This window comes from Streptopelia decaocto (assembly GCF_964273445.1).
Source record: "Streptopelia decaocto genome assembly, chromosome: 10".
In the NCBI taxonomy this organism is placed as follows: Eukaryota; Metazoa; Chordata; class Aves; order Columbiformes; family Columbidae; genus Streptopelia; species Streptopelia decaocto.
In genome coordinates this window covers 21,024,724-21,045,984 of record NC_138665.1, presented here as the reverse complement: position 1 = coordinate 21,045,984, position 21,261 = coordinate 21,024,724, and the positions used below count along the sequence as shown (strand labels likewise).

Here is a 21,261-nt window from a genome sequence, read left to right as displayed (position 1 = left end):
CCAGCACAACCCCCCGGCCCTGCCGTCACCCCTGGCCCTGCCGTCGCCCCCCGGCCCTGCCGTCGCCCCCCGGCCCTGCCGTGCTGCCCCTGGCCCTGCCGTCGCCCCCCGGCCCTGCCGTCGCCCCCCGGCCCTGCCGTGCTGCCCCGCGGCAGGCGGGCGGCTCCAGTCTGTCCCAGGCAGGCAGAGCCCTGCAGCAAAACCCCGAGGGTGAATTATTAGAACACCGAGTTACCAGGAGTCTCCTCCAGAGAAAGTATTTGAGCCCACACAGATCACTATGCCATGATTCAGAGACATGTCTGAGTGATTAACAACCCAGATTTATTAACGTTAGCTCATGCCAAATGCATCTAACTGCCTTCAGCATAGTTGCTGATGAAGATGATAACAGAGAACACAGTGCAGGGGATACCTGAATTCCAGAAACAAATCCCCTTATATAGCCCCATCACATAATGAACAAAGAAACCACAAAATGCCAACTAGATGAACAAAAAGCGAGCAGAACAAAAATGCACAATGAGTCAGAAAATTAGCTCAGGAAGGAGAAACAGAATAAAGTTATCATCAGTCAAGTCTTCAAGTGGAAAACAATACTGAGAGGCTGCCCAAAGCATACACGGAATTGTCCTCAGCTAAATCCGGATCGAGCCCTGGAAGTGGAGCTGTCCCTGGTCGGAGTCAGGACCGTCCTCTGCCCCGACGCAGCTCCGCAGGCTAGGCCTGCAGCGCCGGGCGCGAGGGAGGAAAACCCCGAACCTCGCCCAGGAGGCTGGGGTGCAGCGGCACACCCGAATTAACGCTGGGAGGCTGACGAGCAGACGCCCTGTGCCACGGGCAGCGCAGCAGAGTCTCGCCCTCAAGTCGGGGCAGGCGGCTCTGCCCTCTCACCCAGCAGCCGCCAGTGCGGCCCCTCCAGCCCCGCAGAGAGCGCTCCAGATCTCCCGCACTGGATGGACACCAGGCGGGAACCGACGGGGCAGGCTCATCCTGCAGCCGGCACTCGGGTAAAGCTCTCCGCAGGGCTGCCCTGGCCCACCCGTGCTCAGCAGTCCTCCCTACCCAAATTCCAGCACGCTCCTAACTGCTCCCCCGCACTCGCTGTCCCGGTGCTTCTGGTGCACCCACCTTTCCCACGACGGACGCCACTGGGCGCACCCGGCGAGCTCTCTGTGCCCACAGCTCTGGCCAGGCCGCGTGCTGGGTCTGCGCTGAGCAGAGCGGAGCCGCTGGGGCCGGGCCGATGGCGCGCGGCGGGAGCGCAGGAGCCGGCTCCAGAGGCTGCGGCTCCAGCGCGAGCCCCACGGCGCTGGGGCGGCCGGGGGAGCGGAGCTGGCGCGGCCAGAGCAGGGGCTGCAAGGGGCTGCAAAGCCTCGCTCAGGAGGTTGCTCACGTCTCCCCAGACATCAAAGCAAATGCACTTCTTGCCCTGCCACCTCCAGTATTTTTTCGTTTATCCGGGCAGTAAGCATTCAGTCAATGCGTTTGGCCCCCTCAATGAAGGTTTGTTCTCCCGTGAGCCTGTCCTGGTGATAACACCGTGTTCGGCAAAGCCAAATGGCATGAGGACACTGCCCCCTGAAACGAGCTGCCAACGACCAGCAGCTGTCACCTACCACAGGTGACAGGGGGAAGTCAGTAGTTAAAAAACCCCAGCGGCTGAACCCTGTGGAAACCATGTGTCTGTTCTCACAAGGCTATGGTCTGTCTCTTGAAGAGACTTTTCCATGACAGGCCTCATAAAAACCTCCTTGGCAGATAGGAAGAGACCGGTTGCTTTACAAAATCAGATTGATGGATCGTCTGATTTGTCTGTTGGAGACAGAAACAATTGCTTTGTGGGACACCACAAGGAACAATTACGGGGAGTGCCCCCGTCAGTGGAATGCTGGAAGTTTTTGTTTCTTTCTGAACTGTGATACATCACTCGGACCTTTCACATTCAGGTTAATAAACCAAGTCCTTCCAAAGGACTGGAAAGGAATCAAGTTTTAGTTGTCACCATTGCGGTATTCCTAGAATTCCCATCATCGTCCATTGTCTTTCCCTGATCTATCCTTAGAGGTCAGTTATTTAACACATTATTGTCATTTTCTACCCTGTTCCTGAATTAAATGTACAGTGGCTCGTGCTCACAAGCGCTGACCAAAGCCAGCAGTTCCGGCACGGGGACGGCAGCCGCTACAGCTCCGCAGAAACACCTCAGCACAGCAGCCCTCCCTATGTTCCCACTTCTATTGCAGGCTATAGGCTTTTCCCTTTATTAAATTTGAAGGTTAATTTTACGAAACCCAAAGCTAAAGCTGACTTGAATGAAAGGTTACCTTGTGTTCTATTTAAAAGAATTGTACTAAATTGCATTTCTATTTAGTGGAATAAAAGCATCCTGTTGTCCCTCACAGCAAGCAGGGCATAATGTGGGAATGTATTCATCCTGTAGGCGAACTGTGGTGGTTAACATAGCTAATAAAGACCATGAATATTTAGCAATATATTCAGATGTCTCAGCTGTAAATGGGAACAGGCTGAAAATGAACTTTGAGCTTGTTTGACCCTCCCCATTCAAACACCCGCCAGCACCACCGGGTCCCTCCCCCTGGAACGAGCAGCTTTAGTGGCCGTGGGTGCCCTGCGAGACGCTCCTGGCGAGGCTGGAGGGCCGGGCTGGAATGGGTGGATGTGAAGCTTAGTGCCCTGCGTTTCTGGTTAGCTCTGGGGCATCTATTCTCTAATCTAAGGGCAGGGGTTTTGTTTCATTTATGGTGTGGTTCTCGGTGCGGATGGAGAAATGGAGGGGCAGGAAAACAAAGAGGAAAGAATCCCCCTGCGGGTTAGCGAGAACGCAGCCCGGGTGCGCTGCAGACCCTTCACTGACGTGTGTATATGTGCACACATACCCGGCCCTGCTCCCATCAGCGCTGCCCGCGGCGGGTCCGGCTCCGGGTCCCACGGCGCCAGGGCCGTGTCCGACCCTCCAGCTCTCGCTCCTGCTCGTTTTAAACTAACCGCACCAGGTAAGGAACTACAAAGATTGGCCCTATTGCCATTGTATTTAATTGGAGTGTTTATTTGTAACCCAATAACCTCTCAAAACCAGCTCAGAGGAGGACGTGAGGGGGAGTTTGAGGAGGTGTTGAATGGGTTGCAAAACCACTTCATTCTTTTCCTAAAACTCTGTTGCTCAATGCAGCTGCAGTTGAATCCAAACCCAGCCCATTACCCTGTCCATTGGCTCCTTTTAATAATTGTCACACAGAAACAGGCTGGCCGGTCTCAAAAAGCCTCATTTACCACCAGGGCCCAGGGATGGAATACAGGAATTTCACTGGGATAATAATGTATTTTTGATGGATAGTAATAACTATTGGCATCGAGCTGTCCCTGTGAAGACAGTGTGGCGCTTTGTTTTGGTTTTAGTCAGCAAGGCTTTATGTTTGGAGCTGCAATGTTTTTCCCTTAAAAATGAACTTCTGCTGCCAACATAAGGTATCAGGCTCCCTTTTTTAGTTTTTCAGTGGTGGTTGTTGCTCCCAGTTTGGTTCCAGTTGAGAGAATTTGCTCTCATTCATGTCTCCCTAATGCTCCAAACCCTGTGCCCGGTTCCCCAGCCCCCCCCAACATGGGGGTCCCCTTCTCCACATCCGGGGGACGCAGGGCGGGGACAGTCCCGGCCCGGCTGCGGTTCTGTCTGCCCCGCAGAGCCGCAGGGGGACGTTTGCAGTCACTGCGGGCGACACGAAGCGGGGGACGCTGGCACCTGGACACTCGCACTGCGACGATTTGAAACTGCCCTGGAGGGGCCCTGTGGGTCAGCCCCACGTTCCACAGGTGAGTCTGGGGGCAGCAGAGAAATAAACCTCTGTCTGCTGGCCAACACACTCCATAATTCAATAATGTGCTGTAAAACCTGTGTTTTCATTCCCTTGTAATTGCGCTGGTGTCCTGCAGAGAAGCAGTAATACGAGAGTGTGCACACAGGGGAACGCCTGTGGAAAACAAAATGGGAAAATCAGAGAACAAACAATAAAAACATCGTTGGTGGGGCAGGAAAGTGGAAAAGGAGAGAAACCAGGGACTGGCGATTCAGTCCTCTCTAATGGATTTAAGGGTCCGTTTCCAGCAGGAGCGGTGTGACTGCAGTGTCCCAGCCCCGCGTGCCGCCGGCAGCAGCGCGGAGCGGCCGCGCACACTGGAAGGTCCGCGGCACGGTGGCTCCGGCGCGGAGCATGGGGCTGCGGCGCCGCGGACGGGGCCCGGAGAAGGGGTTTGCTGCAGCTCCGAGTGGGGGAACCTCTGGAGGACGTGGGTTCCTCTGCGGAGCCTCCAGCTGCCGTTCCGCGCCCTCCACTCCTGCATTCTGCCAGATTATTCATGCCACACGAATAGATACTAACGACAGGGCTTAATTTACCTTAGACCGACACAAAACTTTGGTTGGATGGTTTTCCACCCACCTGAAATGTGGTCTGAACCATTGTGAAAGATTCTTCTAGCTGTCACATAACTGAAGGCAATCAGGGTTCCGTGTGCTAACGAAGCAGCTGTGGCGGGTGCGGCCCCAGAGCCGAGCTGCACAGGGCGCCTGTTCTGTCTCTGCGCTGTCTCATGCTTCTCCGGAGCCTGCTGGTCCATGTTTGACATCACATCTCTCTATAGGGTGGGCAAGAACACGAGAGCAAAAGCAGGAAAGCTGCATTTGCCAAGGTGTTACCGAGCACTCCAGCATTTCTGCTATTTGCTCGCTCCACCCCAGCTTTCTGCTGAGCCAACCCCCCCGAGGAGCACGTGCTTCTCCTCTGACCCTTTTCTGTGAAGAGCCGCCTTTCCCTGGCCACGCAGTCTCTTTCCCTGCCCTCTACTCGCCCAAAGTACAGGCTTTTGGTCTGTATTTCCATGCAATGCTGGTTTAGTCCAGATCATCTCAGACCAAAGATGGAAACACCAGGCTTCAGGAAAAAGGTCTTGCTGTAAAAGCACTTGGCTCTGTGCATCCAGAATCTGCACAAGGGCAACCTTAGAAAGCTCATCTGACTTAATTGTTCACAGATCACACAGTCCTTGTTAATCCAGGGCTCATTAGTTAGCCTGGCTCTCTCTGTAGGCTGCCAAGCAGGATCACGCCCAGAGCATTTAGTTTATGGGAACATCTGCAGCCCGGGCAGACCTGCCCCAGCTCCGCCGTGCAGCTCGATGCTCACGAGGCAGGAGTCCCCTGTGACGAGGACACCAAGACCCCCCTTGACTTGCATTAGCACCTCAGTAGGTCTCAGATAAAGTCTGCCCAGGGTTTACTGGTCTACAGAAGGACTTGGAGCCGCTGGTCTCCTCCTCTGCAGTTACTCCATCAGGGGATGCAAGTGATGCATCTCAACACCCCACACACTTAAGCCAAGTTCTTTAAATTAAAGCCTGTCCGTCAGGAATATTTGGCTTGGCAGGATCTCTGGCCACAAGCTGTGGCCGCAGGACACACGTCTGCATTCCTGCTGCGGGGACCAGCCCAGGAGAACGCCCAGCACACATGCCTCGCGGGACACATGGTGTTCACTGGCACCCTCTGGAACCGGAGGCTCGTCAAGCAGGCGGCCCCTGTGCCCTGGATGCCTCTGCCACGGCTCTGCATCCAGCGGGAGCTGTTCCTCCAGAGGCAGCGAGGGGAGGCCCGTGCACCCCAGCCTGCAGCTGCGCTCCAGCCCCGCTGCAAACCGGCTGAGGGGGCAGCAGGGACTGGGGGCAGGGGCCTCTGAGCTCTGAGCACCGCGGGGCTCCCGCTCGCATGGAGCGGGTCTGCTCCTCCGCCAGCTCTGCGCCACAGACACGCCTCTTATCGCAGGGCTGGGAAAGGAATCCCAAGTGCTTGGGGGGAACACGGTTTATCACAGCTTCTTGTGCATCAGCCAAAGCTGAGGCAAGACCAGGCAGCACAGCCGCCCCGCGGCGGGGAGCGGAGCGGGTGCACCCCCTGTTCACAGGAGCTGCTGGCTGGGGTGAGCGCCTGCCTGGCACGGGACAGCGGACCCGTGCGGTGGGGCCAAACCCACCCACCCCTCACCTGCGGCGCGGCCAGTCCTCGGCAGCTGAGAACGACAAGCCCTGCATGGTTCCAGCGCCGCAGCCTGCAGACAAGGCAAGGCACCTCCAGATTCCCATCCCAACAGCGTGCCAGAGGCTGCGTCCCCACCATGCCCGGCGCTCTCGGACACGCTCCCCCATGGGCTGGGCTCTGGGGACCCGTCCCAGGAGCTGCCCACCCCGGGACAGCCGGGGTCCCCCCGAGCCCACAGCACGTCCCCCTGCACCATCCACCTCCAGCTACAGCGGGGCTGGCAGGGACACCGGCATCACCAACCCATGCAGACCTTCACACACAGCTGGCTGGTCCCAGCACAGCAGCAAAGTCATCGCAGTGAACACAGAGGCCCCAGACACCTGAGCTCCCTGGAAAGGGTTCTCTGGAGCTGTGCACCCTCAACAGCTCCACCGATGCTGTGCGTTTGCGTTCAGCGATGAATGACGGGTTCTTGGGGGCCCGGATGCCGGGGCTGCCGCCTCCCGCGCCGCTGCACCGCGCACAGCAGCACCGATACAGCCTGCCAGGGCTTGGACATGTGTAACAGCTTTAATTAGGAAAGAAAATCATATCCTTCATTCTCATAATTATTCTAGAGAACAGGCAAATGCAAAGGCATGAACAGACTTAACAAGCACCGTAACTGCCAAACTTAAAGAGCAACTGCCTTTCCGTGAAGCTTGAGGAACCGGAGCTCCTCGGGCATCATTTACGGGGTCCCCGACCCCTCCCCATCCCCAGGCCACACGATGAGCCCCACCTGGGATTTGTCCCTTCTGAGGGAGGTTAAACCTGCACACCAGTTCACAGCCGATGCCGGTGCTGGTGTCGGGCAGGGCAGGGGCTGCTCCTGCCCGCGGTGCCCGCTGGAGCCGCTCCTGCCCGCCCCCCGCGTCACGAGCGCCACGGGCTCCGCTGCGGCAGCGCTGCTGAGGGCGCCGCTGGCCCGGCCAGGCCCTGCCTGTGGGCCGGGAGCACCCCAAACCCCCCCGGCGCCACCTCCTCCGGCCCTGGGGTTTATGGACCTGCAAACAGCACTCGGGAGCAGCATGTCTGCGAGGAACGGGGGGCACATGGCCCGTGTTTAATGAACAGGGCAGGAGCTCAGCTACTGCTTTATTTGAACCTCGACATCACCCAAGAAACAACAGGAACAACTCTGCTTCAGAATTACAATGGTAATGACACAGAATTTACAAAAATATAAATAACCTATTCGTAACCTTTAAGAAAAATAACATTCACCATAAAAATACCATGTATTCCCCTAGGTAAACCATGGCTACAGAAATGTATTTATTGGTTTTTTAGAAAAAGCACCAGAGTCTGCGTTATGAAGTAACCAAAACGCTGGGGCATTGCCCCCCAGCACTTGCAGACTGTTCTGAGAAGTGTGCCCGGATCACCAATCAAGTTCACCTCAGTAAACGGCTCCTGACAGAGCATACTGAAGTACAGTTCTCACAAGCACCCTGTCCAGGAAAAGCACCCAAGGGTTTCATAGGATTTAAGTACGTGCCTATTTTTAAATCTGTGCTTAAGAGCTTTCCAGAACAGGGCAGGACTTAAACTTATCATATAAATTCCTCTGCGAATCAGACTTCCAGACAAGAGTGGTGTCAAAAACAACTGCTTGTAAAAAAAATAATCCCACTGCACAAAAGTCTTTCCACTGTTCGGCCCAGCTACAGTTTACACAGATGCTGAATTATGTGATTTCTTTCAGCTCTTTTTGAGCCATGCCAGCTTGGCACAAACAGCTTCCTGACGCTGCAACGCGAGATCCAGCGTATGGGAATTTCCTTCCCTTGTATTCCAAGTCTTGTGCTGAAAATACTGTTTAAAAAAACAAAGTCAAGTATCAAGTCCATTGGTTCGCAGCTAAAGCAACTCCTCTCCCAGGGACTGCTGCCCATGGCCAAACAGCAGCGTCGCGCCCCATCTCCCAGGCTCACACGGTTCCCCCGGGCTCCAGCTGGGCTGTGGAAACCAGCCAAAGGGGCTCCCAGGGCAGCGCTGAGGCCACTGCTGGATTGTGGCCCGTGCAAACACCACAGAGTTTGCCACGGCGCTGGAAGGAGCAGAGTGCCCGCTGTGACACCAGCCGGGGGAGCGGGTGGGTGGGCACCCTACGCGCCACGCACAGCACGGCACAACCCCACCCTACACTTCGTGTATGGCACAACCCCACCCTACACTTCGTGTATGGCACAACCCCACCCTACACATCGTGTATGGCACAGTCCCACCCTACACATCGTGTATGGCACAACCCCACCCTACACATCGTGTATGGCACAATCCCACCCTACACATCGTGTATGGCACAACCCCACCCTACACATCGTGTATGGCACAGTCCCACCCTACACATCGTGTATGGCACAGTCCCACCCTACACATCGTGTATGGCACAACCCCACCCTACACATCGTGTATGGCACAGTCCCACCCTACACATCGTGTATGGCACAACCCCACCCTCCACGTTGTGCACGGCACCCCATGCACTGCACACCCACCCCACGAGCCGCCGCCTCAGCCTCGAGGCAGAGGTTGGGTTTGACTGTGAATAATATTGCTCAGACATCAAACAGCTGAAAAATAATAGTTTGCCTTAAAAACTATGAAGTGAATGGGGTTAATTTCTTCAAAGAAGGGAGAAATAAACAAATGTGGCAAACACTCCACGCAATGGTTGAGCCCAGCCCAGCAGAGCCGCTCAGGGAGGGAGGAACATGAGGACCTGCAGCACACGTGTGACAATGAACATGAGCCACCGGTGTCCCTGGAGCCCAGCGGCCCGTGTCCCGGTGCAGCCAGCACGGCACGGCCAGCGGGCGGGGGATGTCCCCTCTGCACTGGGGCGGCCTCACCCGCAGCATTCACTGTGCGCAGGGCTGCGGGCACCGGAGACAAAACGTTACTGAGCTACCAGAGAGTGTCCAGAAGAAGCTACAAAGGTCACTGGGTTTGTTCAGCCTGGAGAAGAGGAGACTGAGAGGCAACCTCATCATGGCCACAGCCTCCTCACAGGGAGCAGGAGCGGCAGGCGCCGAACCCGGCTCTTTAGTGACCAGTGACAGAGCCCAGGGAACGGCAGGAGATGTGCCGGGGAGGGCCGGCTGGACGTGAGGGAAAGGTTCTTCACCCAGAGGTGCCGGACACTGAACAGGCTGCCCAGGGAGGGGCCACGGCCCCAGCCCGACAGAAGAGACTGGACAACGTCCTCAGACACACGGGGTGACCTGTGGGGCGTCCTGTGCAGGGACAGGACTCCATGATCCTGTGGGTCCTTCCAACTCAGCACATTCTGTGATTCTATAATGTCCTCGTTATTCACTGTTTTTAATTTAACAGCCATTCCTGCTCATCACTCGTGCCCGAGGGACAGGAGGAGGCTGGTTCTGTGTCCTGCCCAGCCCCCGAGGGACCCCCCACTGGTGGCACCGGTGACACACAGACACAGGGACACGCAGGACAAGCCACCCAGACGGGTTCCAGTTCCAGAGTCAGTGCTGGCAAGTTGAGCCAGCTCTTACTCAGACAGCTGTAGGTAAATTTATCTTAATTCCCGCTGGAAGTGACTAAGTGTGTCCACAGAGGTATTAAATATTTATTTGATTAATCCAAACACTCTCTCCCTGCCACAGAGAAACCTCAAACGAAAAGCCCGACCACAGGCTGTGTTTGCTTTAGCAATACTTTTCCTGACTGCTCCGTAACACACCAAGTATGTAACCAGAGCCTGACTAACCCCAGCCTAAAACGGGCAAAAAGTCTAATACTTCTGGTTCTTGCAGAGCAAAGAGCAACAGAATGACCTTGACTTTGGAAGAAACAAACAGCGGGGGAGAGAAAGTGTCACATCCAGCTGAAACTGCTCACGCCTCCCGTTATCTAACCACATCCTGAGCGCGTTCAAGTCTTAACAGCATTTAACAGGGAAAAGAAAAAGACCAGCAGCTATTAATACCCGTGTTCGGGCAGATCCGAGCAAAGCGCTGCCTTCCCAGAAGGTCGCCTGCTTTTTCTGAGTACTGCGCTCAGATAAACGGCAAATCGCGTGAGCTCGGCCAGGGATGCCCGGCAGGGTAACAGTGCCGCTTGCTGGCGGCCACACGGCCCCGGTGACAGGGACGGAGCCGCCGCACCCGCCGGACCCCGCCGCAGCGCGCAGGGACGGTGCTGGTGCACGGCTCCGGCACAACCCGCGCGACACTTACCGATGCCACCTAAAGGCACCGGTGCCGAACCACCAGTCATGGGGCAGTGCTCTGCCCATGAGCTCAGCAGAATGGAGCCAAGCCGGGCAGCGGCGTCACCGCGCTGGCACCGCGCCGGGGAGCTCCCGCCTGCCCCGGCGGATGTGCCGGGCTGCAGGGGCAGCGCTCGGCTCCGGCTCCCACTGCACCCTCCAAAAGCGGCTGCCAGCGCAATCCCGGTAACGCCCCAGCGGCTGGGGGCAGCTCCAGAACAGCCTGGACACCTGCAGCCACCGGCCCCGGGGCACAGCTCCCGAAATCAGGGGCACCCGGCGCGGGCGGGACCGGTGCAAGCTCTGACAAATCCTCCAGGAAGAAATGAAAAGCAGAAGGGTGTTCTCCTCCCTAGCAGCTACACCCAAAAATGAGAAAATTAGGCTGGTTTTAGGCAGATCAAAAAAAAAAAAAAAAAAGAAGAAAATCATTATTTTAAACCAAGTTGGCTCTGCTGTGACCAGCACAGGGACAGAGGTGCTGTGACCCAGCCATGGGCACAGGCTGCAGCCTCCAGCTGCCGCCCAGTGCCGGCACGGCGGTGAAGCAGCCTGGTCTCTGCCACCCTGTGTCACCACAGGGCGGTTTGCAAAGCCACAGTGGCCACAGGTTCCTGTGGGGCAGCAGGACCAGGGCGTGAGCCAGCACTGTCCCCAGGCCGGCAGCCACCGCTCTGCTCTGTGACAAGGACAAATGTCAGCCCAGCCCTGGATCAGTCCGAGAGTCCTGCAAGAAAACTGCACCGCGTCACGAACAGGACACGAAGGGGAAGGTGCTGGGGCGGCACGGATGGGCACGACCTCGGCCTCCCTGAGGACGAATGCTCCCCTCATGTCCTTCTGTCACACAATGCAGAGACCATCTCCACGTACTCCTCACTTGCACAAAGAGGTTATGTGACCGCAGGGCTACCGGATCCTCTCCCGTACCAGTACACAGCACCTGGAGCTTCAGCCGTCCCCTCCCTGTCCCTCTAGCACTGGCGACCCTGGGCCTGGCCGAGCACAAAGTGGTCACAGAGCAGGAGCAAAGCGTCGAAGCGCTGGAGCCGCTGCAGGGCCTGGGCCAGCAGCGGGACGGTGACCGCGTCTCCCGAGCGGGTGAGGTGAGCGACGAGCTGCTCGAATCCAGAAAGCCGTCCCAGCAACTGCGGTGCGACGCCCAGCTCCAGCGCCACGTGGCTGAAGTTCTTCGTGCCGTTCAAGGAGGGGTCCAACAGGAACGCGAGTGACTGCACCAAGGAACGGGGCAGCTCTGCTACCGGCAGACCTGGGCAGCAACACAGCAAAGGGAGGTCAGAACCCAACACACCTGGCTGGGATAAGAGTAAACGGAGCAGCTGGGCTCCTGTCCCTGCCCAGCGGGTGAAACGCCGCCCTGCCACTGCAGTTATCTCCTCCGGCATCGCCTTCAGAGCTCAGCAACATGCAGCTGGCTCAGGATGGGGAGGCTGGTAACTGGTGACAACTGGGCATCCATCCACACCTGCCCACAGACCCTTCAAGGCAGTATCACAGAAAATCTACCCTGTGAACCAGCACCAAAGGCCACCAAAGCCAGATAAGTCCCTGTGACAACCGGCACCTCCACGTAGCTGTGGTGAGCTTCTGGAGGAGCTCCCTCCCCAGCACCCGCCTCTCTACCCCGATACTCAGCGCACAGAGGTGACTCTGGACAGACACTTACCCTTCGTCTTGCTGCTGATCTGAGTCACAAGGCTCTGGGCATCATCCACCTGGCAAGACAGAGACCCGAGGCTGTTGGCAGCCCAGCGAGAACAGCAACGCCTGCCTCCATGCCCAGGGCTGTCAGAGGCTCGGGAACGGCGCTTCCCCTTCTGCACTACATCCCACAGAGCCAACCACCTCCTCGCCATGCTCCAGGGCCTCCCAGTAAACCGCTTCCATAAACAGGCACCCGGAGCCGGCTGTGACAGGGGTTTCTGTGCCAGACGTTTCCTGAGGCTCAGTGACGTCAGTCACCAGGTCCCTGATGAGCTCACTGGAGAGCGGAGGAACCCGCTCCCGCTGCGGGTCGGCTTCACGGAGAGCGAGAGGACAAGGACCACTCGAGAGCACATCAGTTAGAGATACGCTCATACATCCCATAAACAACTGTGGTCTTCTGGGTGTTTGAAACCATGCCAGCAGGTCACGTCTCCATGGCTCATGGCTTGTTTAGTGACACACTACTAAACATCTGGCAAGTTGGCTTTTGTAAGTACCAGTTACTCCCAAATACTAACGAACCTTTGTCTACCCGCCTACCCCCCTGGCCAGCCCAGCACCCTGTGCCTGAGCCTCAGGTGTCCATGGGTGTTGGAGGAGCCCTGAGGCCAGAGGAACTCACCGGCTGCTCCTCGCTGTCAGCAGTGGGATTCGGGCAGGCGGAGGGCGGGCGCCGGGCTCCCTCCCGCCCCGCCCCGCCGGCCTCTGCCGGGATTCTCCGCACCGCCCGGTCCTCCGGCCGCTCGCCGCCCGCAAACTCCGCCTGGGTGGAGAACTTCTGGAGGTCCAGCTCTGTGCACTCCACCGGGGCGTGTGGCCACTTGTGCTGCATCTCGGAGGCGCAGGAGGAGAGCGGGGCCATGGCGTCCGGCGGGGCCCGGATGAGGGGCTGGCTCTCCAGGAGCCCCCGGCCCCGCTGCCCTTTGGAGGCAGCGCCCGCCAGCGGCACGTCCGGCTCCAGCTGCAGAGCGGGGAGCTGCAGGCCCAGGGCTTCCCCGTCCGAAATGAACTGCACCGCTTCCACGGGGCCTGCAACCAGAAACCGGCACGGCTCAGCGGAGCCCAGCGCCCCGTCCCCCGCACCGCCCAGCAAAGCCACCTCTGTGCCTTTCCACAAAGTCTTGCGTGGGGTCGAGCCCTCGCCCCAGTGCAGGGAGAGGGGCTGGGGGTCTCAGGAGCTTGTGGAGGTCGCAGCTTCTGGCATCTTCTCACAGAAGCCTCCCCCACTGCTAAAACTTTGCCATGCAAACCCAATACAGAGCTGCAGGGGCTGCACATGACCATTTCTGGTACAAAGTCTGTCAGCAATTAAGAGAGGTCCCAAACTTCCGTTTGGTGGGACTTGGACACTGTCCAGCTCCATCCTTCCCGCCCCAGGACACCTCAGTATGTCCCAGGACCAGGCGAGCTGGGCCCAGCACCCCTCCCTGCCCCAGGCACAGCCGCAGCTGCGGGTACCTTCTGCCTGCCTGTAGCAGGGGCTCAGGTTCTTCACGCCCAGGCAGCAGGGACCAGACATCTGCTCCTCACACAGGAACCTGCCGGGCACCGCCGCGGTTGGGAACATTGCTCGCTGGCCCGAGAAGTTCTGAGTCCTCAGGAAGACTTGGAGGACAGAGGAGAACCGGTCTGAGCGAAGGCTTGGCTCGCTTCCCCAGCATGTCCTCAGCCGTGCGGTATGTCTGCTGCGAGGAGCCGGCAGCTCCCTGGCACGCTGCGGGGCTCCGGCGGGTCCCAGACTGGCCACCACACCTGCTGCCCTCCTCCCTCACCCGTCCTGCCCCATACAGAGCCACCCAACCTCAGCTGGCCCCAGAAACCCCGCGGAGAGGGGACCGCAGCTGTGACAGTGAAACGGCAGCGTCCCACTCCCCACGGTGGGGCTGCGGAGGGAGGCTCCTCGTGCCTTTGAGCAGGCAAAGCACAAGAGAGGTCCCTTGCACAGCAAGAGGGGCTGCGGGCACGTGTGAAGGGCAAAGGGAGGAGGGGGAGAGGCACTGCAGGCATCCACTCACCCCGCTGGCACTGGCTCTTCCAAAACCGCTTGCAGTAGATGATGGAGAGTGCCAGAAGCACCAGCACGATGATGACCAGGGCACTGCTGGTCAGCGCAAGAAGGGCCGTGTCCTGCGGCGGGACGGTGGGGACGGCTACCTTCACCAGGTTTGTCCTGGACCGACCTGCAAACACACCAGCCACAAAACGCTGGAGCCTAACCCCACGGCTTGGGCCACCCCCCGCGCCCCGTCCCTCCTCCAGCAGGTCTGTGGGACAGCGGCTCGTGCTGCGGCCAGTGAGCAGGATTGGTGACGGGATGCTGCGTGTCTGAGGGCTCAGCTTCAACACGGTCACGGTGACTTAGCACGCACCGTGACCCGCGTCCTCCCCCCGCCCCAGAGCAGCCCGACCCGGGCAGGGACACGTACACTGCGGCTCGGAGGACGGCGTCTGCTTGGTGCAGGGGATGCACTCCCAGTCCAGCTGCCCGCTCAGCCGCGCCTTGCGGTAAAACCTGCAACACAGCACAGGGTCTCAGCAGCGCGGGCCCCACGGCGAGAGCCGGCCCGGCTCCCGCAGCCGGGCGGTTTGTCCATCCCGCAGCCGGGCGGGCACAGCCGACCCCGCGCTCCTGCCCAGGGCTGGGACACGCAGGGCAGCGGGGCTGCCCAGGGCTCCCATGGCTGGCTGAAGCTGCACCCGCAGCTACTTCATGCCTGTTGCCACCTTGGCCAAGGAGTGACAGCACCTGAACCGCCTCGCCCCTGCCCCGCGCCTGCTCGAGTGGGTGACAGTGCCTAACAGCTCCACGAAGCCACAGAAACCCCCCAGCCTGCAACTGCATCTGGGAAGAGGCTCCTTAAACAGAGCCCTGGCACGTGCTCTGCAGCCCCAGCAGCTCCCAGGCTGCGGCACACAGCCACCTTCACCTCTGCAGCTCTTCAAACCCACCACGCGTGGCACGGCGTGGGGACCACCAGCTGTGGCATTCATTCCATGGCCACTCATCTCCCAGCACTTTGCCACCCCTGTGCCCACAGGAACAGCCCAGGCCTCGAAGGACTTTTCTTCCACTGCTCATGCACAGGAGCCTTTATGTTCCCTTCTTTGGAGCTACAAGGGGGATTTTATGTCACTAGCAGTGTCCTCAGAGAGGTAGCCCTTGGTGAGCAGGGCTCCTCCCATGCTCCGGGTGGCCTCAGCTAAAGCCCCCTCTGTCCCCGCACCCTGCCCGCTGCCACCACCGCGGCTCCGGCGCCGCTCACCCCGGCAGACACTCCCCGCAGACAGCGTTGGCCGTCGCCGAGCAGTTGGACTTCTGGAGGCGGTTGATGAGGGCACAGGAGAGGCAGGTCTTGCAGCCGTGGTGGCCCCAGCTGTCCTTGAACTTCCTGGGAGGGCAGGGGACGCACTGTGCGTCCCCCCCGCCGCCGTCACCGCAGTCCTGCAAGACACGAGGGCGGTTATGCAGCTGTGGCCAGGAGCCACTTCAGGTCCCAAAGTGGCACAGAGGGGACTGGCCCCACTTCTCTGGGGACAAGGGGTGGGGGGGTTACTGCTCATGTGCAGGGTCCTCAGAGCCCACGGAGAGCAGAGGCCACCGGAGCACTGGGACGGGGCACACGGGGAAGCCATTTGCTGCCCATGGGCCGTGTTGAGGGAGCAGGAAAGTCCTGCAGCAGCGTGTCCCTGGGCAGTGCTGGCTGGGGACCCGCTGGGTGCCTGGGCGGGCAGCACCGGCCCCAGCGCCGAGGCCAGGCCCCCGCAGCCCCGTGCTGCTCGTGCCCACCCAGCCTGCAGCGCGGCTTCACCCGCTGGTACGGACTGGGAGGAAATTTAGATTTCCATGGGCAGAAAGGAAAGAGGGCATGCTGAGGGGCAACACGAAATCCCTTCCCAGCTCCTGCTTCCACTGTCTCACCCTACAACGGTTCACCGTCCCTTCCCACCGAGCCCCAGCTCTCCCCAGCACGCCAGCGGCTCAGAAGATCCTTCTGGAGGAAGGCTGGCAGAGGATCCAGCTGGCACTGCACAGCCTTGCTGCCAGATGGTTCAGGGCTGTTCAGAGCAGCCGGGTTACCTTGGAAAGCTCCTGCCCGGGCATGCACTTTCTGCAGGGGGTGCATTTCCCATGCTCGTCCCGGTACTCGCTCTCCTGGCAGGCCATGGGGCTGGGAGCCTGAGGAGGAGACGGCAGAGAGGTCAGAGCCGGGCCCGGCACGTTCGAGGTGAGCAGCACTGCCCTTTCCTGGGCAGGCGTTCCTGCTCTGGCGGGACAGCAGCCCGTGCCCCTGGTGCATCACGGCTGCCAAGGCTGCGGCTCCCAGCGCACACGGGCTGCTCCGGTGCTCGGGAAGGGTTTCCCAGCGAGGCTGGGGATGAACCGCCTGCTTTTGCTGCCACGACGCAGCCCTCAGGATGGAGCAAATGACATTTCATATCCAGCGTTAAGGCAGACACACCAACTGCCCAGGTCACCGATCCGCTGGAGGCGGGTGGGCTTGGGCAGCCCCGGCTGCAGGTCTGGCTACCCCAGACCATCGGCAGAGAGCTCAGTCCCAGCAAAGTCCCAGCTTCAGGACCCGGGAGCTCAGCTCTGACGTGACCACACGCCAGCGCCCAGTGTGTCCCTGGCAGAGCAGGACACGCACCCATGGCCCCAGTGCCCCGCACACATCCCAGCTCAGCGAGGTTTCACTGCTGCTGTCCCAGAACCAGCACCCACCACCCTGGACACAGCACCCAGAGCCTTCCCCAGGTGAAGCCAAGGGCAGAGCTGCCCCAGCCTCAGTGGAGCCTCAGTTTGCCCCTTGGGGAGGGTAGTTCACAGCAGAACACGAGACCTGGGTCTCACCAGGAACAGACAACTCAGAATGACGCTACAAAACTGAGCAATTTATTTGGAGTTTTGGGGCCGCCTGCTCATTTCTATCTATTCCAGGTGTGTTCTTACTGTGATGACCAAAATGGAATAAAATCCAGCCCCCTAGACCAATCTTCATTCTGCTTTTCCCCTAACCCTGTGAGGCAAATCAGGAGAGAAACTGTGTTCAACCAGCCTCAGGAGCAAGACCCCTGTAGCTCCGAACGCCCGCCAGGAACAGGGAACACCTCGACACGCTCTTTGAAGAGCAGCACCCGCGCAGCCCCTCCTGCCGCAGCCCGGGGCAGCGTCCTCCCGCCCGACCCCGCCGCGCCCTCGCCGGGCGGACGCAGGCGCTTGGCCGGGCTCCCCGGGCTCCGAATGACCGGGATTCATTGGGGATGAGTCTGTCCGGCCGAGCGCGGCGGGTGAGTCACCTCGCGCGGCTCCTCGCACGCCGGCTCCCAGGGGCTCTTGCAAGGAGAGGCAGCGCCAGCCCGTGAGCACTGACGATGAGAAGCTAAGGGAGCTAAATTTATCTTGCAAATATCTCGGGAGGGGCATGATCACAGCCTATAAATAGTGTGAAGGTTACTGACACCACTGAATAAATAAAGGAGATTTGTCACCATCTCAGAAGGTGGCGCAGAGGGAGCTCGGTGCCAGTGCGGCGGGGGGAGCACGGGGCTTAGCGGTGGGGTTCGGGTACAGGCTGAGCGCAGTAGGGAAAGTAAAAAGAGGGGAGACAGGCCCCGAGCAGGTGACACAACCGGTTCAGAGGGCTGGCCTGGAACCCAGCCTCGTGCGCTCAGTGCCGTGTCGCCCGGCCCCGTGTCCCGCCGGCGGCGCCCTGCCCAGCGCAGGCATCAGGGCTGCTGCGCCGGAGCCCGCCGCTTCCTTTGGAGTTTCACCCCTAACAAGAGCGTAACGGTGTGTGAAATAGAGTTGTGGGAAACAGGAAAGGAGCGAAGACACCGGGCTCCGGAGAACAAGGGGACTGCGTTTCACCCCTCTCCAAAGCGCCCTTGTAACACGAGAGAGCAGTGCTGTTGAGAAAACCACAACCCAAACCACAGACCAGCGGTCTTCGAGTGAACCTGTCCTGCCAACACAACATGACCTCTTCCTCTCAGGTGTTTATGGAGTTCTCTGCACTTCAGAAGGCTCTGCAGCCAGGGACTGTCCCTGTCTGCCCAGCAGCTTAAACCAGTTTCCCACAAGCAGAAAGGCGCCCGGGCCCAGGGAACGCGGTGCCAGCACACGGCACCGCCGCGGGACGGCGGGGACACGCAGCCCCGACGCAGAGCCATCGAACACCAGTGGGCCTGCTAGTTCCCGAGCCGCGGTGTAAAGGTACATGGAACAAACACTTTGTCGAATGGCTTGAAATTTAAAGCTGTGGGATTTTTTTTTAACTTCTCATTTTAACAACAGTAAGTGCAGCAGGTATTCAAACCACATCACACTTTCCTGGGAAAGCAGCAGCTCCTGAGAGTCTGATAAGCAACGAAAACAACTGGTCCTAATGAGACAAAAGTAAAAAATAAAAACAACCAACCAAACCCTCCCACCTCTTTGGATCCTACACGGGATCTCAAGGTGGCTGACAGCATCAGATTTTATTTGCCAAAGAGCATCAGTGCACTTAGGAGTTGGACGCACTGCCATTGTTTCGAATGCAGAAACCTTCTACCTTAGAAACGCCGTGATTTGTTAAGGGAATCTCTCATTGCCTTCACGGGACAAGTCGGCTGCGCAGGGCGAGCAGAGCGCGCTGCCCACCCAGCTGGGACAGCAGAACCACGAGCTGCTGAATGAGCTTCACGGCACGAGATGAAAACCAACACCGAACCCCAAGAAACCCCACAAACCAAAACCCGCATTTCAGTAAAGCTACAGTGCAAGTTCATTCACCTCTGTGACAGCTCCAGAGCTCTGCCATTCGGTTTCTCCTGTGAAAATGTAATCTTCAAAAAAAACTTAGAGTACCTAGGAATCTATTTATAAGCGTCTTTATGTCCAGCTAGTGGATTCTGGCAGGAATCAAGGGAGAGTGGCAGGACATCATCGGAGGGTTCTGCGCTCGGCACACCAGACAGGCACAGCCACAGTAACTGTGCCTCAGGTGAGACCCCTGTGCACATCAGAGCAAACACCGGAGAGCTGACATCCTAAACAGAGCTGCAAGTGCAAAGGAGGGGGGGAAATGAAATGTTATCTGGAAAATATTACTTCATGCCTTGGGTTTGGCAGTGCCGAGTCCCAGTCTCTTGCTCAGTCGTTCCTCCGCTCCTGTTCGTTTAGTCTGCGCTCGTTATGTCTGGACAGCATCACTTGTGCCGCCCCGCACGGCAAAGCTCGCTGGGAGCGGCTCTGCCGGCCCCGAGGATGCCCGGAGATGAAACACTGCTCAGAGCGGCAAACATGGGAAAAAAGGCCGAACCGGCATCTTTCCACACGGCTTGGAAATCAGCAGGTTTTCCAATCTATTTGGAAATTCTGCTCACAACATTGTCCACTAACTGTTTAATTTGCAGTGTCTGGGAACTTGTGTTTCCTTATGTGAGAGCAGCCCCAGCCCGGGCTGTCCCAATTAAATAATTACAGACTGGGACCATAACTGTGATTTTTGTCAAGTTCTGCCTGCCCGCCTTGGGCATCCACACTCTTCCTTATTAGATATCGCAAGTAATATTGCCCAAACTCCTATTAATTTTCATAAGACTTTGGGTTTCTCTCTGTTTTTTTTTTTTTTGCCCCGCGTCTACTTCTTAGTAATTATCACTGTCTCACTTGTGATAATAATTCAGTCTCCTCAGAGTGCCTGGGTTTTTCTTCAATTGTTAACGCTGTCATAAATAAACTCACGCAAACCACACTGAGAAGAAAAAAAGTATCGTGTAATTTGAATAATGACGGTTATGAATAAAAGAATTTGCAACAGTACTTATTCTGAACTCCTTGAGCAGGCCCTTAGGAATGCCTGACACTTCTGGGGAGGTGAGAACACTTGAACGTTTTCCAGGGGTGAGCGCACCCGGCGCGGACCCAGCCAGGACCCGGCTACGCGGTGTCACCTCTGCCCCGCCAGCCCCTCGCCCCCGCAGGTCCCGGCCCGGCGGCAGCTCCTGTGGGACCGAAACCCCGCGGCGAGGCTCCGGCTGCGAGCCCCGGGCGCGGTGTGCCGGCTGTGCGATGCATGTGGCGCTGCCGCCCACGCGTGTTCGCCACCCCCGCCGTGCGGCCGCCGCTCCCCGCCGTGCCGGAGGGCGCCCGCCCACCCACGCAGCCCAGCAAGCCCCGGCTCGCCCGCCGCCTCCCCCGGCCCCCACGCGCGGAGCGCGGCCCGGCCCACGCGGGGGAACTGCCGAGCGCCGCCCGGCCCCGCCGGCGCCCCCCGCCGCCCGCCCGCGGGAGAGCGGGCAGCGAGCCGGGATATGCCCGGGCACGTCTCGGCGAGGGGCTCCCGGCGCGCGGCGGCACCGCCACCGCATCACCGCCCCCGCATCACCCCGCCCGGCACCCCGGGTCCGCACCCCCCGGCCGGGCACCCCTGCATCCCGCGGCCCGGTACCCCGAGGTGCCGCCGGAGCCGGTTCGGTCCGCGTGTATCGCTGCCGTTGTCCTCGCGGGTGCGGGACCCGCCGCAGCCCCCGCAACAGCCCCTGGCCGGCGGTGTCACCGACACCGGGGAGGGTCGAGACCGCCGCGGGCGGGTGCGTGGAACTCACGGGTTACCTGTGTTCCGGTGCCGGCGGGACGGTGCGGGCCGGGGCGGGCAGCGCAGGCAGAGCGGCAGCACCGGCAGGACGATGCGGGGCGGGCAGTGCTGGCGGGACCGGCAGGACGATGCGGGGCGGGCAGTGCAGGCGAGACCGGCAGCACCGGCCGGACGCGGCGTGTCCCGCGTGGAGCGAACGGCACCGGCAGCTCCCGCCGCCACGCCCCGTCACGCCCCGCCCCGCCGCCTCCCATTGGCGGGCGCCGTCGCCTGGGCGGGGTTATGCAAAGCAGCGGCCGTGGCGGGGCGGCCGGCGCACCGAGCAGCGCCACCCGGCGGCTGGGCAGAGCAGCGACGGCGCGGGCCGTCCGGTGTCACCGCAGCAACTCCGGCCCACGCGCGTCCGTGGGCTCAGCAGCGGCGGGCTCAGCAGCGGCGTGGGGCAGCCGGGAGCCCCAGGCCGGGTCCGTGTGCCCCAAGAGCTGCATCTGACTCTCTGCTGCGGGCCCGGGGACGCTGGAACAGTCCCTGCGCAGCCAGCTCCCTCTGTCAGCACGAGTGAATGCATCAGAAATGAATAAGTTTGACAGTTTGGGCTGTGGCTCTGCCCACAGGGACCA

At 59.5% G+C, this 21,261-nt stretch overlaps 1 protein-coding gene and 1 long non-coding RNA gene across 2 annotated transcripts; both read right to left on the bottom strand.

Annotated features, from left to right (window-relative positions):
* Window positions 1-303: 303 nt before the first annotated feature.
* Window positions 304-8,329, bottom strand: LOC309444185. Its single transcript, XR_014184965.1, has 2 exons — window positions 4,458-8,329; window positions 304-3,989 (listed from the first exon to the last, which is right to left on the bottom strand). It is a non-coding gene; the product is annotated as an uncharacterized lncRNA (long non-coding RNA).
* Window positions 8,330-8,518: 189 nt separating this feature from the next.
* Window positions 8,519-20,829, bottom strand: EDA2R (ectodysplasin A2 receptor). The gene is made up of 9 exons (XM_082061732.1): window positions 20,659-20,829; window positions 16,138-16,236; window positions 15,323-15,501; window positions 14,486-14,571; window positions 14,075-14,239; window positions 13,518-13,664; window positions 12,682-13,088; window positions 12,019-12,067; window positions 8,519-11,601 (listed from the first exon to the last, which is right to left on the bottom strand). The coding sequence occupies exons 2-9, from the start codon at window positions 16,222-16,224 to the stop codon at window positions 11,306-11,308; spliced, it is 1,416 nt and encodes a 471-aa protein (XP_081917858.1). The 5' UTR covers window positions 16,225-16,236; window positions 20,659-20,829; the 3' UTR covers window positions 8,519-11,305.
* Between the last annotated feature and the right edge of the window lie 432 nt (window positions 20,830-21,261).

Coding starts and splice junctions, on each gene's coding strand:
- EDA2R (XM_082061732.1), bottom strand. CDS start 16,224: ATGGCCTGCCAGGAGAGCGAGTACCGGGACGAGCATGGGAAATGCACC. Junction 13,665..14,074: donor GAAGAGCCAGTGCCAGCGGG/GTGAGTGGATGC, acceptor CTGTCCTCCAAG/TCTTCCTGAGGACTCAGAAC. Junction 13,089..13,517: donor CTGCTACAGGCAGGCAGAAG/GTACCCGCAGCT, acceptor TTCTGGTTGCAG/GCCCCGTGGAAGCGGTGCAG.